General features: G+C 42.2%; 1 protein-coding gene across 2 annotated transcripts in view; it reads right to left on the bottom strand.

The window, feature by feature from the left end:
- The window catches only part of CTNNA3 (catenin alpha 3), an 869,421-nt gene that overhangs the window by 102,512 nt on the left and 750,788 nt on the right, over positions 1 to 16,121 (bottom strand). For both annotated transcript variants that reach the window (XM_087702521.1, XM_087702520.1), the window contains one exon: positions 10,413 to 10,505. In XM_087702521.1, the coding sequence (XP_087558647.1) occupies positions 10,413 to 10,505 (93 nt within the window). The remainder of the gene's footprint in view (positions 1 to 10,412; positions 10,506 to 16,121) is intronic.

The raw sequence follows: 16,121 nt of genomic DNA, 5'->3' as shown, positions 1-16,121 counted from the left end.
GCAAAAACGTTGGATGTTTCCAAAGTGCTGTATCAAAGCACATTAATAGAAAGTTATGTGGAAGGGAAAATGTGGAAGAAAAAAGTGCAGCAGGGATGACCTCAGCCTGGAGATTATTGTCAGGAAAAGGCCATTCAAAAGTGTTGGGGACTTTCACAAGGAGTGAACTGAGGCTGGAGTCAGTGCATCAAGAGCCACCACACAGAGACAGATCCTGGACATGGGCTTCAAACGTCATATTCCTCTTGTCAAGCCACTCCTGAACAACAAACAACGTCAGAAGCGACTTACCTGGGCTAAAGAAAAACAGACCTGGTCTGTTGCTCAGTGGCCCAAAGTCCTCTTTTTTGATGAGAGCAACTTTTGCATCTTATTTGGAAACCAAGGACTCAGAGTATGGAGAAAGAATGGAGAGGCACATACTGCAAGATGCTTGCAGTGTGAAGTTTCCACAGTCTGTGTTGATTTGGGGAGCCATGTCATCTGCTGGTGTTGGTCCACTGTGCTTCATTAAGTCCAGGGTCAACGCAGACGTCTACCAGGAGATTTTGGAGCACTTCATGCTTCCTTCGGCAGACGAGCTTTATAGGGATGCTGACTTCATTTTCCAGCAGGACTTGGCACCTGCCCACACTGCCAAAAGCACCAAAACCTGGTTCAATGACCGTGGGATTACTGTGCTTGATTGGCCAGAAAACTTGCCTGACCTCAACCCCATAGAGAATCTATGGGACCTTGCCGAGAGAAAGATGAGAGACATAAGACTGAACAATGCAGAAGAGCAGAAGGCCACTATTGAAGCATCCTGGTCTTCCATAACACCTCAGCAATGCCACAGGCTGATAGTTTCCATGCCACACCGCATTGAGGCAGTAATTGCTGCAAAAGGGGCCCAAACCAAGTACTGAGTACATATGCATGCTTATACGTTTCAGAGGTCCAATATTGTTCTATGTACAATCCTTGTTTTATTGATTGCATGGAATATTCTAATTTTCTGAGATTGTGGATTTGGGGTTTTCATGACCAGTAAGCCATAATCATCACAATTATGACAAATCATGGCTTGAACTATCTTGCTTTGCATGTAATGAGTCTATCTCATATATTAGTTTCACCTTTTAAGTTGCATTACTGAAATAAATGAACTTTTGCACGATATTCTAATTTTTTGAATTTCACCTGTAGAAGGCCAGATCCTGAAGAGAAAACTCAAATACTTTGGCCATCTAATGAAAAGGAAGGACTCACTGGAGAAGAGCCTAATGCTGGGAATGTTGGAGGACAAAAGAAGAAGAGGATGACAGAGAATGAGGTGGCTAGATGGGATCACCGAAGCAGTCGGAGTGAGCTTAAATGGACTCCAGAGGATGGTAGAGGACAAAAATGCCTGGAGGAACATTGTCCATGGGGTCACAATGGGTCGAACACGACTTTGCAACTAACAGCAAGCAATAATAAGTTTATCCTCAGAACCTGGCAGAAAAGATCAGAAGTCTACCTACAATGTAACATTTCCAGAATATCATCACAGGTGGGAAAACGTAGGAGAGAGGGGGGTCTTCAAAGCACTCCACTATCCATTTAAGCTCCACTGACCCCCATGTGATTTTTTTTTTTTTAAAACCAATGTGGTGGCTGTGACCATCTCTGGAGAAGTCAGAATGTAACAGCAATTAAACAAACATCAGTTTACCCCTGGAAAAGGAGAGAGGGTGAGAAAGAAACACAATTCTGTCTTAATTCTCTTTGACAGAAGAGTGGACAAATTTGGCAGACTTTCAAGATTCTGTTATATTATACTTTATAATAATAGACTTCCAATAATTTTTACAGTGTTTTTTCCTGACATAGCTTATCCCAATTTTGAAAGCTTCACTACAGTACTCTTTAATAAAAGAGCTTGTCTTTGTTCATGGAAATGGCATCAGTTCCTCAGGGCATCATTCTGCCTGCAGAAAAACTTGTTCAGGTACAGTTACAACATTAACAGCAAAAAGGATATAGAAATAACCTGTAAAATGTCATGCTACAGCTAAGCAGCATTTGGGACTAGGGTTACTTTATAATGCCTTGATCCATCCAGTTTTGGTCGCCACGATATAAAAAAAAGATGTTGAGACTCTAGAAAGAGTGCAGAGAAGAGCAACAAAGATGATTAGGGGACTGGAGGCTAAAACATATGAAGAACAGTTGCAGGAACTGGGTATGTCTAGTTTAATGAAAAGAAGGACTAGGGGTGACATGATAGCAGTGTTCCAATGTCTCAGGGGTTGCCACAAAGAAGAGGGAGTCAAGCTATTCTCCAAAGCACCTGAGGGCAGGACAAAAAGCAACGAGTGGAAATCAATCAAGGAGAGAAACAACTTAGAAGTAAGGAGAAATTTCCTGACAGTTAGAACAATTAATCAGTGGAACAATTTGCCTCCAGAAGTTGTGAATGCTCCAGCACTGGTAGTTTTTAAGAAGATGTTGGATAGCTATTTGTCAGAAGTGGTTTAGGGTTTCCTGCTTAAGTAGGGGGTTGGACTAGAAGATCTCCAAGGTCCCTTCCAACTTCGTTATTCTATTCTAGTCTACTTCAGCCAACAATTCAGCAGCCTGCATCCCAATCAATATGTCTTTCCTTTCATGGGAGTTTGTCAAAAAAAAGTTTGGAGGAACCCAGGATCGATTGCTGACTTTTGCTACTCACTGTGAACTGTTCATGGGGGATCATACAGCAGGATTTCTAAAGCCAAAGTGGCTTTTATTCTGAGTCTGCTGAAAGAAGGAACAGCCAAATAAGCCATGCCCTTCATTGAGGGCAGTGATCCATTACTGAACAATTACCAGAACTTCATGCAAAGATTTAGAGGTACAGTTAATGATTTGGTTGGGGAAGCAGCAGCAGCTTGAGAGGTTTGCAAGCTGAAACAGAGTAACCACAGAGTTCATGAGTACTTATTGGATTTTCAATTAAGTGCCAGACAGAATGATCTTGCTCAGATTTTTAGGAAGGACTTACCGATGAACTTGAGAAATGGGTCAGAGAGACAAGGCACACCAGCAAATCTGAAGGAACCTTTCCAACTATATATATGAATTTTGATGGAGAACTGGAAAAGGTGAGGCACAGAAGAAATATTAAGGTTTTACAGCCACTTTCCAGCACTGCCTCCAGGGGTGGGTTGCTGCCAGCATTACTGCCAGTTCGGCACACAAAAGGTTTTGTGTGCACGCTCTTGCTTCACTTTTGAGCACGGCAAGCACACACTCCCTGCACATGCGCATTTGTACCTAAAAATGTCAGTGCATGCGCACAACCTTAGAAAAGGGGAAAACATTACATTTTTGCAAAGAGGATTGTTCTGCACATGCTCAGAAAGGAAAATCAAGATGGCACCGCTGACAATAGAACTGGTTTGGGAGCGTGGCAGGCCAAGTTACTACTTATGTGACTGAACCAATCTGAACCGGTAGGAACCCACCTCTAACTGCCTCCCCCTGTGTCTTACTTGGACACCAGGTGGAGAAGCCATGCAAGCAGGATATTTACAAAGACCCCAATCCTCAACAGAAACAGACTTCAGTTGATTTTCCTGTTGTGGATCACTGGGACAATAAATCAAGATTGGCACAACTAAAGTATAGATTTCTGACTCAACCACAGAGTGCAGCACCTGTGAGACTGCGGACATATGGCAAACAAGTATCTGAACCCCTCCAAAGCCTTGTCATTAAGAAACTTTCCAGGTTTTCCTCTGCACAACTCAGCAGAAGAATCGTCAGACAATTAAGAAGAGCTCAGACAGCAAACAACAAGCTTTTAAAGCATAAGTCTGTTCTGACCCAGCTCCCCAAACACGACAAACCCTGAGAAGTGAAGTCAAAGATTCCTTTAATTAGGAGTGCTGGCAGGCCAAGCAAAAAGTTTCTCTCTCACTGCAGGCTAACAAGTCCGTACGGCTGGAAGATGAATAGCAATAGCAATAGCAGTTAGACTTATATACCGCTTCATAGGGCTTTCAGCCCTCTCTAAGCGGTTTACAGAGTCAGCATATTGCCCCCAACAACAATCCGGATCCTCATTTTACCCGCCTCGGAAGGATGGAAGGCTGAGTCAACCCTGAGCCGGTGAGATTTGAACAGCCGAACTGCAGAACTACAGTCAGCTGAAGTAGCCTGCAGTGCTGCATTTAACCACTGCGCCACCTCGGCTCTTGTCTGCCACATCTATTTGTCTCCACCACCTGCCTTTTATCCCCAGAGCTAGGGTGGGGCTTCACCAGCAGCAGTGGCTCTTCCTTTCCAAGGACCAGCCCATAGATTTCCACTGCTCTCCTCTCCTCTGCCTTCTGCGCATCGGCACATCAGGCACTAGACCCAGATGTTCCTCCTCTTCCTCAACAGCCACCTCCAGATCTGGGGGCTGTTGACTCTCCATCTGAGGGCTGATGGACAGCCCATGCTCCGCCTCTTTCTCTCTCTTCGCCAGCTCTCCTCTCTCCTCTCCCTTGGAGCTCTCAGGTTACCTTGATGCTGTCCCTGACTCCCACACCACCTCCTCCTCTGATTTGGCTGTTGGAGGGGCCTTACAGGCCACAACAAACTCTCTACTCTTTTAAATTCAAGGATGAGGCCACAATGCAACAAATTAATTTCCTCATACACATTTGTTAGAGAAGCCTATGCTAGCATAAATAATCAAGAGACAAGCACTTTGAATTGGTTCTGTTTTATGACACACAATTCTCTTGCTATTGACAATAAATAATTATACATTCTTGATACTGTATGTCACAGCTTACTCAGATGTCCTTATTGTGCTAAGCATTGATTGTCTGCAAACTTGTGATCCAGATTTTCATTGAGAGCAAGGGGGAAAAACTCACACTGTAACAGACGCATTTGCAAGCCTCCCACTCTTATCCATCTCTGTCTCCAGCATCATGTGTTGAGTCCAGAAAAGTATTCAGAGTTTGTGGATGTATTTGGAGAAGAGGAAGCAACTGCATTGCCTCATCAAACATGAGACTGTATTGTCACTTGAAGCTGACAGCTAATATCCCATTTAAAAGACAAGGTCCCATGTCTACCTGAGAGTTAGCAACTTTAAAAATATTTCTAGGTGACAATGTGAAAAAAGAATCCATGCACCATCCCCATTTGCAACCTTATTTTTTTAAATATAAAGATATATTCTCTCTTTTTTATGTGCATCATATGGATGACATATCACATATATGACACACAGGACTTTGTGTGATCATGACTGACATCTTGATTTGCTTTTACATTCCTTCCACCTTGGGTGCCGCTTGAGGTTCTCCAGATGAAAAGGGTCTTCTAAGCCATAGTTTGCATCCCAAATGAATGTTTGTGACTTGCAAGGTGCTTATTTAACGATCCCAATAGCAATAGCATTTAGACATATACCGCTTTACAGTGCTTTACAGACCTCTCTAAGCGGTTCACAGAGTCAGCCTCTTGCCCCTAACAATCTGGGTCCTCATTTTACCCACCTGGGAAGGTTGGAAAGCTGAGTTAATCTTGAGCCTGGTGAGATTTGAACTGCCAAATTGCAGGCAGCCGGCAGTCATCAGAAGTAGGCTGCAGTACTGCACTCTAATCACTGCACCACCGTGGCTCATATTAATATAATGAGTTAGGATTGAATGTTTTTACAATAAATATTTCAGTGTGCCAATATAGTTTCTGTTTGAAAGCCAAAGAGCTTAGCAAGTCTTCTGATTTTTGCTATCTGATCATTTTTCTTATAAAAGGTCTCAGCTAGTGTTAATATATAAAAACAAAGTATAAGAGGTTGGATTTGGATTCAAAATGCCCCAAGATACAAATAAGCATGATTAAGTGCCTTTATTCCATAAATACAGCTACAGTTTTAGCCTGAAAGCATTTTACTCTCCCATTAATATATGAACATGATTTGGAGCAGTGAAAAATTCTCATAAATAATTATGATCCATCTTCAGTTTTATTCTATGTGGGGTTAAAATTAGAAAGTACTATTAACTACTTGAGAGGATACCAAGCCAGTTAGCTGTTGTATATTAACTAAGATACATTCTGTGATCCCAAGAGTTTATATAAATAACATGATATCTCTGTAGATTTCTTAAAGAGTTGTGGCAGTTGCATTCTATTGGACACAAGATATAATTTATGATCATAAAGGTTTATATAAATAACATAAAGTCCCTGTAGGTTTCCTAAGGAGTTGTAGTTGCATTATATTGGACACAACATTATTATACAGGTTTTTTAAATATTTCTGTCATGATCTAATGCAAACACATTAAACCAATCAACCAAATGTCTAGGGATAATTGTTGAAGGAGTGCTAACATTGTGTTTTTCTTTTTGATGCTGAGTTTTCTGATAATTTTCTGTACTAATCCTGGATGACCTAAACTGCATCACACTATATTTCACCATTATTTTTTTCTTATATTCATTATCAAAAATATACTCAGGAATTATAGAAGCTAAATAAAGCCAATTAGGATGATACATCCATATGGTTGAATTCAGGGGTAGGACTGAAAAATGTTAGCAACCTGGTTGCTGGGTGGGCGTGGCCATGGTGGGCGTGGCCTCCTGCACCACAGTGGTGGTGGTGGCTTTTTGCCGTACACAGCCTGAGGAGATTTTCCTTGAGACTCTGGGAAGGTGAAAACGGCCTCCCCCAAGCTCCAGAGGCTGGAAATAGACCCATTTTCAGACAATTGGTCCTTGCAACAACCGGTTCAGTGAACTGGATGCAAAATTAACATCCAGTTCACCAGCGCGAACTGGCTGAATCCCACCCCTGGTTGAATTACATTGTTTATCAAAGGACTTTCAGGTCAGATTAAAATGTTTTTATTTTAGTTCTGGTATGTCATTCTATCTTCAAGAGTGGTGGCGTGGCCTAAAGATGGAACTCTCACCTCACAAACAGGAGGCTGTGAGTTTGATCCTAGGTAGAGGCAGATATTTTTCTCTCTGGGCGCAGTGAGAATATATCTGCTGAACAAAACTCCACATTGGTGACACGAAGGGCATCCGGCCATTAAATACTCTGCTAGCTCCATTCAATTGCCCAGACTCCACCCCACAAGGGATTATGGGATAGTTAAATGATGAAGGTGATTTCATTCTATCTGCAGCAGGAGTGAAATTCAAATTTTTTCCCTACCGGTTCTGTGGGCAGGGCTTGGCGGTGGGGTCATGTGACTGAGTGGGCATGGCCAATGAGGAAGCACTGTGGAACTAGGCCCTTCATACCTGCATCCAGCCTGCCGGAATTCACTGCACGAGGGCAGGATTCAGGAATGATTCCCGTGGACAGTCTGGACCCTGCTGCTGTGGAGGAGAAAAACCGTGGGCGAGAAGCGAAAGACTCACCAGGCAGAGATCAGCTGGGCTGCATGGTCGAGGCATGCAAAGGAATCAGGGAGCAGCAGCAGCTATAACTCGAGCATGAATCTAGGCAGGCGAGGTGCAAAAAGGAGTGAGTTGGAGGGGTGGAGAGGGGAAGGGCTAGACAGTGGCGTGATTTACCAGTTCTCCAAACTGCGCATAATCACCACCACCAGTTCTATAGAACCTGTCCGAATCTGTTGAATTTCACCCCTGATCTGCAGCCTGAATAGCCTAATTCCAAGCGCAGTCACAAGTCAATTAGGACAACTTTTAGGAAGAAGTTTCTTTAGAAACTATTTAAAAGACTCCCATTTATCTATGGCCAACAAAGAAATTCTACCTGCTAAGTTAGGGAAGTCTGAAGTAAAATGATTCACTTTACAAAGATTCATGTTTGCAGAACAAAAAGCAGTTCTTTCTTTTGCTCTTTTACACACACACACACACACACACACACACACACGCATACACACACACGCATACACACACACACACACACACACACACACACACACACACACACACACACACACTGGTCTTGTTGTATTCGGGTCTTTTCCCATGTAAGATTGAGAATCTCAAGATTGAATCTCAATCTTACATGGGAAATACAAGACCAGTATACCTACACCTGTGAAAATCTACGAAAACAAATATTTATTCTTTATTTGAACATGTTCCGTCCCTCAAAAATCAGGATCGGGATTCATTTTCTCCCTTTCCGCTTTGCATCTGGAGAAAGGATTTACGTATGTCTAGTTTTGCCCATGGATATTACAGGAACAAAGACAGGAAGCTTTAAAACATCAAAAGGCTTTAGGAAGACTTTAAAGAATCATCTCACTTTTTGCCTGTCTTGAGCTCTGAGATCAAATGGCCAAGAACTGTACTGTTTTCCTGAAGGAGGGTCTCTTATTTCACAGAGAGATTTTCAGCTATCCTGTAGCACTAAGAGATCAGAAATTCCCCTTCAGGGAAATTATGCAGTCTTATTCTGCCCTTATTCCTTTCTTTCAATGTAGTTTGTGTTTTATTATAATACTGCAGGAGGCATGAATTTTTACTGAAACAGACTTCTTTCCTGTTTTCCCCAGTATCAATTCTATGCCATCTATTCTAGATATCAAAGTCAAATGAATAAAGAACATATTAAAGAATATGTTAAAGAATAAAGAAGATTTTTTCTCTCCTGGAATTGCCAGCACTATGCACTGTGGTGAATTCCTCAAACCAAATCAGATTGATTTGGTGATGCTAACACGGTGAAAAATCACAGAAGCAATGACCAAATGCAAACAAGACGCTGTAGTGATGATATAAAACCTAAAAAAATAAGTCTTTAAAAAGGGATATCTTTTCAAGGACTTTGGTGCAGATGGAAACTTAGCAGCTCAGCCAGAAGCATTTGACTGACTCTCATTTCTATAATCGCAAGAACTCACTGATAATTATTATCATGCAACCCATATTATTTGAATATACCCTGTTTCCCCAAAAATAAGACCTTCCCGGATAATAAGCCCGATTGGGCTTTTGAGCGCATGCGCTAAAAATAAGCTCTCCCCAAAAAATAAGCCCTCCCTGAAAATATTGCAACACAGCAGCAGCCATGTGGTGATCACACTCGCTGCCTCCTGCACCTCAAAAATAATAAGACCTCCCTGAAAATAAGGCCAAGTGCTTATTTCGGGGGTCAAAAGAAAATAAGGCCCTGTCTTATTTTTGGTGAAACACAGTACATAAATACATATAATAAATTCCGTGTAAGTATTGTGGAGTATGAATGGAGGAATTGGGGAGGAATTAGTTATAACACTCTGTGGAGAAATTAGTCGGTTGGAAAGCTGAAGAGCAGAAACAGTAGGTAGGCTCTGAGTTGCCAAAAAAGAAACAACAACAACAGCCAAATAATTTGCTGAACGTTGGAAAGACTTATGATATGAAACAGACCAACACTAGGCTTCTAAAGTGCTGAACTTGAGGAGAAATCTGTACCTCCATCGATAGATATAATGCTGCCAATTGTTGGACTTGTTCGATAGCCAGGCCACAGAGGGTCTAGACAGACCATTTAAGAATAGAAAACCTAGCTTATTCAGGCTATCTGCAAGATACCCTTCCTGTTCTCAGTAATCTGAGATTATGCATGACATTGTGTGTGTATGTGCGCCCAAGCATGTGCGCGCATCTGATTGTCTGCGTATATCAGAGGTGTCAAACTTGATTTCATTGAGGACCGCATCAGGGATGTGTTTGACCTTGGGAGGGTGGGGGTGGCCAGCTTGATGTCACTAGTGCTTGTGGTGGCCCGAGTGCTCTTTCAGTTGTCATGGCCTCCTGTACTCCTCTGCCAGCAAAAAAGGAGCTTGGGGGCAGAGCACGGATCTGACCCATGGGCCTTGCCTTTGACATCTCTGATCGATCGATCTATCTATCTATCTATCTATCTATCTATCTATCTATCTATCTATCTATCTATCATCTATCTATCTATCTATCTATCTATCTATCTATCATCTATCTATCTATCTATCTATCTATCTATCTATCTATATGTGAGTTGCAACTTTAATATAATAATTTGTTGATTATTAATGCAACTTTTCCTGATGTACATATTTTCTGCATTGCAGAAAAGTTAATTCAGAGAATGCAAGTTTATCAGTCTCCTTAAAAATCCACATCAAACAAACTTCTTCCTTCCCACTGATATGCACTTCTAATATTAAAATCATTTCAAACTCATTTAAATTTGTTGCAGGATATGAAGCTCCTTAATAGTAATATTCATTTTTTTAGGCAGGCTAGTCAAAGTAAAACTCATGGAATAGAACAGTTCTGTATTTTGAGCGGGCAAATTTAATTAAATGTTTAGTATTTAGACTTTCAGTCTTTTCCTGTTCATTATGCATCTATTTTGCTGTAACAATATGTTATGCTGAAGCTGGTGGAAGAAGATAGTAATATATTGGAATTCTGTTTAGTTTTTTTTTTTCCATACTTACCCTATCAGTTTTTCCTTCTGTCTGAATACTGGTGCGACTATGAGCATCATGGTCTTCTTCAAGGTCAGATACATCTTCTAACTCCTCTGGGCTCTGGAAAAGAAATATCACATTATCATTCAATTCTGCCATGGAAGCAGTGATGGGATTCAAATAATTTAACAACCAGTTCTCTGCCCCTAATGACTGGCTGTGTGGGGCATGGCCATGGCCAGGGGGTGTGACAGGCAGCAGTCGGCCTCCTGCACCCCCCAAGGAGCAGAAACAGGCCATGGGGGGCACATCACCACCCCTGTGCCCCATTTTGGGCCTAGTAGGGCTCCCTGTAGTCTCTTGGGAGCAAAAATGGGCCGTGGGGGGGCACCACCTGCCCGTGCCCTGTTTTGGGCTTAATAGGCTTCTCTCCACTTCCCTGGGAGCCAAAACAGGGCACGTGGGGACTCCTGGAAGGGGCGGGGCAGGAAGTGGCATGGCCAGCCAGCAATTTAACAATTGGTTCTCCCGAACCAGCCAAATCCCATCACTGCATGGAAGATATCTCGTCTGTGGATTATTTCTTTGGGGCATTTTTTATTAGCACTTAACCACATTTAGTCCCAAAAGGAATTGAAGAGGTTGTTCTAGGCTTCTTCCACTATCTAAGAAGCATGAATATTCTTTATTCCGCAGCATTTTAGAGATTTACAGTACAGTAATAATAACATGTGTTACATTTCTCATAATTGTACAAGGTTTGTATGCTGATATTATCAAACATTTTATCATTATGGTATTGCAATATATTTATGGGTATAGAAACCTGATTTGCATGCATGCACCCACCAGCCCACCGCTTACACAACCCAGTTCCCTTCTCCCCCTTCTCCAGCCAGGCTGCCAGGCCGCCAAGCCACAAGTTTGGGGACTGCTGTCCTAGCACATACAATTGGAGATCTGCACATGCTTTTGGAAATGAAGACAGGTCTGGTCTCAACCCGTTTTCTGTCTGAATAAATGAAGAGAAGAATCTGGAGACAGTGTTTTTACTCTGTCCCCATCAGATTTTGAACCTGTTCTCATCAGTAGATGAGTAATGGAGAAGATAACATACACTGAAGGTTTCTGAGCCTGATATAGCATGAATTAAGTCACTTCAACACCACCACTGTTCTCAGATCTTCTCAATCCACAGGATCAGTTTACAAATAACCACAAGGATACACCCTGAGGCCCTCTGTGAAAGTCAAAAGATTTTTTTTTCAGATGGGGTAATCTGTGCTCTCTTCAGCTTTCCCAACAGGGAATAAAATGCATACTTCATCATAAAGTTATCCAAAATCTCAAACATCTCAAAATGCAACATCAAAGCAATATGTCTATAAATAATTAAATGATATGGTATCAGTGACTGGGAAAGAAAGATGGCAGCAAGCAGGCAGGATTATAGAAAACTAAAGAATGAAAACAATAAATACAATTATCACCACCAAATTCACCTTACCCAAAATCAATACAAAATCCAGATTCCCAGGAATGATGTTAGGGTACCCCTTCCTTCAGACACACACTTACTTTCCCACTTCACAATCACAATCCCTGATTATAAACTTGTGACCTCCTGAGCCATCCTGTCAAGATTGAACCGCTTCGCTTCTTTCAAACTTTAATGCTTTTCAACTTGCCAATGAACTGTGGGGAAGGAAGGGGGAGATAGAATGCTGTGAATATATGTGGAGATTGTGAGAGCTTGGCGACCATCAAGGTCGCCACTGCAGATGCTGGAGAAAGAGAGGAACTGTTCCCATAACAAAAAGACGTCTCATAATTGGGCATCGTCCTCAAGCCTCAATAAGGGTTTATTATTAATCTTCAAAGCACTCGTCATGTTCTGCTGCCATTTTTATTGCTGTTTTATTTTTCAAAACAGAAATAGAAAAATTGATTTTTTTTAATTGTATGGCTATCTTGGAAGAATTCTGTGAACCAATGGTGCCTTTGGGATTCTGTTCCTTTTTTCTATTCTTCTGAGTCAGAAAATCCCCCTCCCCTTTGTTTCTCCTTCCCTCCTATCCTTTCCCCTCTCCTCCTCTCCCCTTCTCTCCTTACCTCTTCTCTCTTTTCTTGGTCTAATTCCTTTCTCTTTTTCTCTCCCAGGAAGTTACACATATAGAGTATAAGAGATGCCATCACCTCACTACAGTAAGTTTTAAACAGCAGTAAAATGAAGCAGCAAGAGTTCATGCAGGGTCATGTTAATACGTTGCCATTTTGCCTCTTACCCCAAGTTATTACTATTATAAATTATATACTATATACTAAATTATTACTATATTAATTTATTTTTATGTAGTGTTATTGCATTTTAAGTCTATTTTTTAGCTTTATTAATAATTACAAGTGTATAGATTTTTATTATAGTTTTGTTTTATTCTCTGCCCTAAAGGCCACAATAAAAAGTTTCATTGTGTAATTGTATAATTTTACTTGTATGGAAAGATTACCCATGAAGAAGTGCCATATTTTGAGCTAACAGGGAACTAATTTGATTACACTATTTTGTGCCTACTCAATTGTAAATTTCCTTTCTAAGTGCTGAAGAACAAAGCAATGTATTTGTTTTCATAAGCGTTAAACAATGTTTGAATGCAGCTTTCACACATTTTGCATATGCCACTTAGTGGAAATTCAAAAACACATTAGTACAAGATTACTTACCACATATAAAAAAGAACTTTTTTAAAAAAAAATTGGGATGTTTTATGCAGTGATTCTTATGTTTTTTATTTACCAAATGTTGGCCACAATACCTTCCAATAGCAATGAAATTCAAATGGCATCAATTCATTGAAATAAGAGGTATAAACAACAGCGTGTATACATTTTTTATTTTTCATTACATTTGAAAGTATGTAGGACTTATATTTTTAAAGGATACTTAACTATTCTTTACAATATGTATATATTTTAAGTGGACATATTATGGATCATTCATAAAGAATGCAATGTGAGTCTTTAAAAACAAAATGGAAATATTATTCGCATGTTTGATCTGCTTGCTTTTCAATATATATGAGATGACTAAATCTGAAGCAGCTTTTTCATATGCTAGTATAACTGCAACTTTTATTATTATCTGTCTCTGGGACAAACTTTCTGCAGGAGTCCTAAATAATCCACAATGAAAAGAGCTTAGTATTATCGGAGACTATGAATAGGTTTTGGAGCAGAGGTGTTCAGGCAGAGGTGGTATTCAGCGGGTTCAGACTGGTTCAGGTGAACCAGTAGCGGCGACCTAACACTAACACTAACCATAACCCACCCTGGCTCTATCGTCCTATTTAACCACATTTTTGAAGTCATGCACATGCATACAAACCACACATGTGATCAAAGCACATGTGCAGAAGTCCGCACACATACGTGGAAAGCGTGCACCCTCATGAAGTGAGTGCGTGCGGGGCGAACTGGTGGTAGACTTCTGTGAAACCCACCTATGTGCCCAGGATGGGGAAGGGGTGAAAAGTCAGGCTAGCGCTTGCAATCATGTGTTTTATATCCCACACCGTGTCATATGTGCAAGATGTATAAAAAAGAAACCAGAAATATTTCTGCTGGGAATACTACCAGACAGGGACGTGCAGTCACTAGAGGCAGGGGAGGCGGGGCCTCACCAGTCTCCTGAGGGAAAGGAAGAATTTTAAATATTTTTTTTAAAATAATTAAAGCCAGGATAGTTGCTGCCAGATTCAAAGTCACAGTGGCTTGGTGTCTGCTCTCAGTGTTAACTATGGGAGGAGGCGAGAGAACTCGGAGCCTCTTTTGCCTAAGGAATTGTTCGCCTTTTAAAAGTTAAGGCGGAGTTAACAAGCGAACACTTTCATATGCAAAAGAGGCACTGATTCTCCCGCCTCCTGATCGGGGAGCAGCGAATCATGCCTTATGAGCTTACGTTGAGCACGCTTACGTTGGCCGGACAAGAGGAGAGTTGAGAGAGTTTCCACAGCTGGAAAAGGTGGATCAGACGGAGGGAGGGGGGGTGTTCAAATTTATTGTAATTTAATTTGTAATTTGTATTTAATAAAAAAATTAATTTTTTATTGTGAGGTTTGTGTGTGTGTGTTTTTTTTCTTTCTTCACAGCGGTGGGGTTGGAGGAGGCAGGGGGCGTGGCGGCAGAGCACGGAAGCGGCAGGGACGTTCTCGCCACTGTGTTTCAACAGGCCAGGCATCTCGCATTTATGTCCGCCATAAACACGAGACACCTGGCCTGTTGGACACAGTGGTGGTGGGGGGAGGAATTGGCTAGGTGGGGTGGCTGGCTGGGGAGGGGAGACCCCTTTAAAGCCCAGCACCGAGCGGGGACGAGGAGAGCGGTGAGTCCAGGCAGGGAGCAGGTCGGGCGGGCTGGCTGCAGGATTGTGACTGTCCGTATGAGGAGGTGGGAGGGGGCAAGGCGGTGGAACGCGACGGTGGCGAGAAGCATCTCAGATGGAGCCAGGACACCCGGAAGACAAGCCGGCACTTAAAGGCATGCCGAAGTGCCGGCTTGACTTCCGGGTGTCCCGGCTCCATCTGAGATGCTTCTCGCCACCATCGCATTCCACCGCCTTGCCCCCGCCTCCTCCGACAAAGAATCCTGATGCCCCGGCCTGCAGCCAGCCCAGCACCGAGCGGGGACGAGGAGGAGGAGGAGGAGAAGAGCGGTGAGTCCAGGCTCGGTGCTGGGCTGGCTGCAGGCCGGGGCATCAGGATTGTTTGTCAGAGGAGGCGGAGGCAAGGCGGTGGAGCGCGACGGTGGCGAGAAGCATCTCAGATGGAGCCGGGACACCCAGGGAGCAGGTCGGGCGAGGGGTGGGTGGGCTGGCTGCAGGCCGAGGCAGCAGGATTGTTCATCGGAGGAGGCGGGGTGCAAGGCAGTGGAGCGCGACGGCGGCAAGAAGCAACAACCCCGCCACTGTGTCCGACAGGCGTCTCGCGTTTATGTCCGCCATAAATGCGAGGCGCCTGTCGGACACAGTGCCGGGGACGTTGCTTCTCGCCGCTGCTGTGGTCTTGCCTCACCAACGGTAACCGTCACCGCACGTCACTGCTACCAGAACAGTATAATAAAGGGAATGCATATTTAATGTTGCATGTAGTCACAGCAGCAAGAATAGGGTTTGCACAACAATGGAAAAATTAAGAGGTCCCAACAGGTGAAAGTGGAATAAAAAAAATTAGCAAGTGCTGAGATGGATAGATTGATACTTAAGTTAAAAGAAAAGGTAGAAACAGAATACTTTTTAACATGGGATATATTTTACCAATGGTTAAGTAACAAAAATGGAGGTTAGAATTTAAAAAGAATTCAAAGAGAATCGTATTGAAAATATTGTAAAATAGACAAACTAATTGTTTAATTAATTAATTAATTAAGCATTAATTAATTAGGTGCTGAGGGGGTTGCCATTAACCGTTTGAAGCAGCCCTTATGTGTGCTGAAACAGCTTTATGTCAATCTATGCCTTCTGTAGGTGTAAGGCTTGCCATTGGTTGATTTCCTGCATACATTATAGGCTTAATTAATGCTCTCGCTAGATCTTATATTTGAGGCTGGTTTTAACCATGGTATTATAATGTAGGTACTGATGAGTTAATATGAAATGCTTGCATCTACTTCTTGTCTTTTGGATGTATTGTTTAAATCAGGGGTAGACAACCTTTTTATACCTACTGCCCACTTTTGTATCTC

The sequence above is a fragment of the Thamnophis sirtalis genome, unplaced genomic scaffold, assembly GCF_051295495.1.
Source record: "Thamnophis sirtalis isolate CommonGarterSnake01/CBP01778 unplaced genomic scaffold, rThaSir2_p1.2 scaffold_15, whole genome shotgun sequence".
Classification (NCBI taxonomy): domain Eukaryota; kingdom Metazoa; phylum Chordata; class Lepidosauria; order Squamata; family Natricidae; genus Thamnophis; species Thamnophis sirtalis.
Note: the sequence above shows the minus strand (reverse complement) of the source record. Positions and strands in the feature narration are given on the sequence as shown.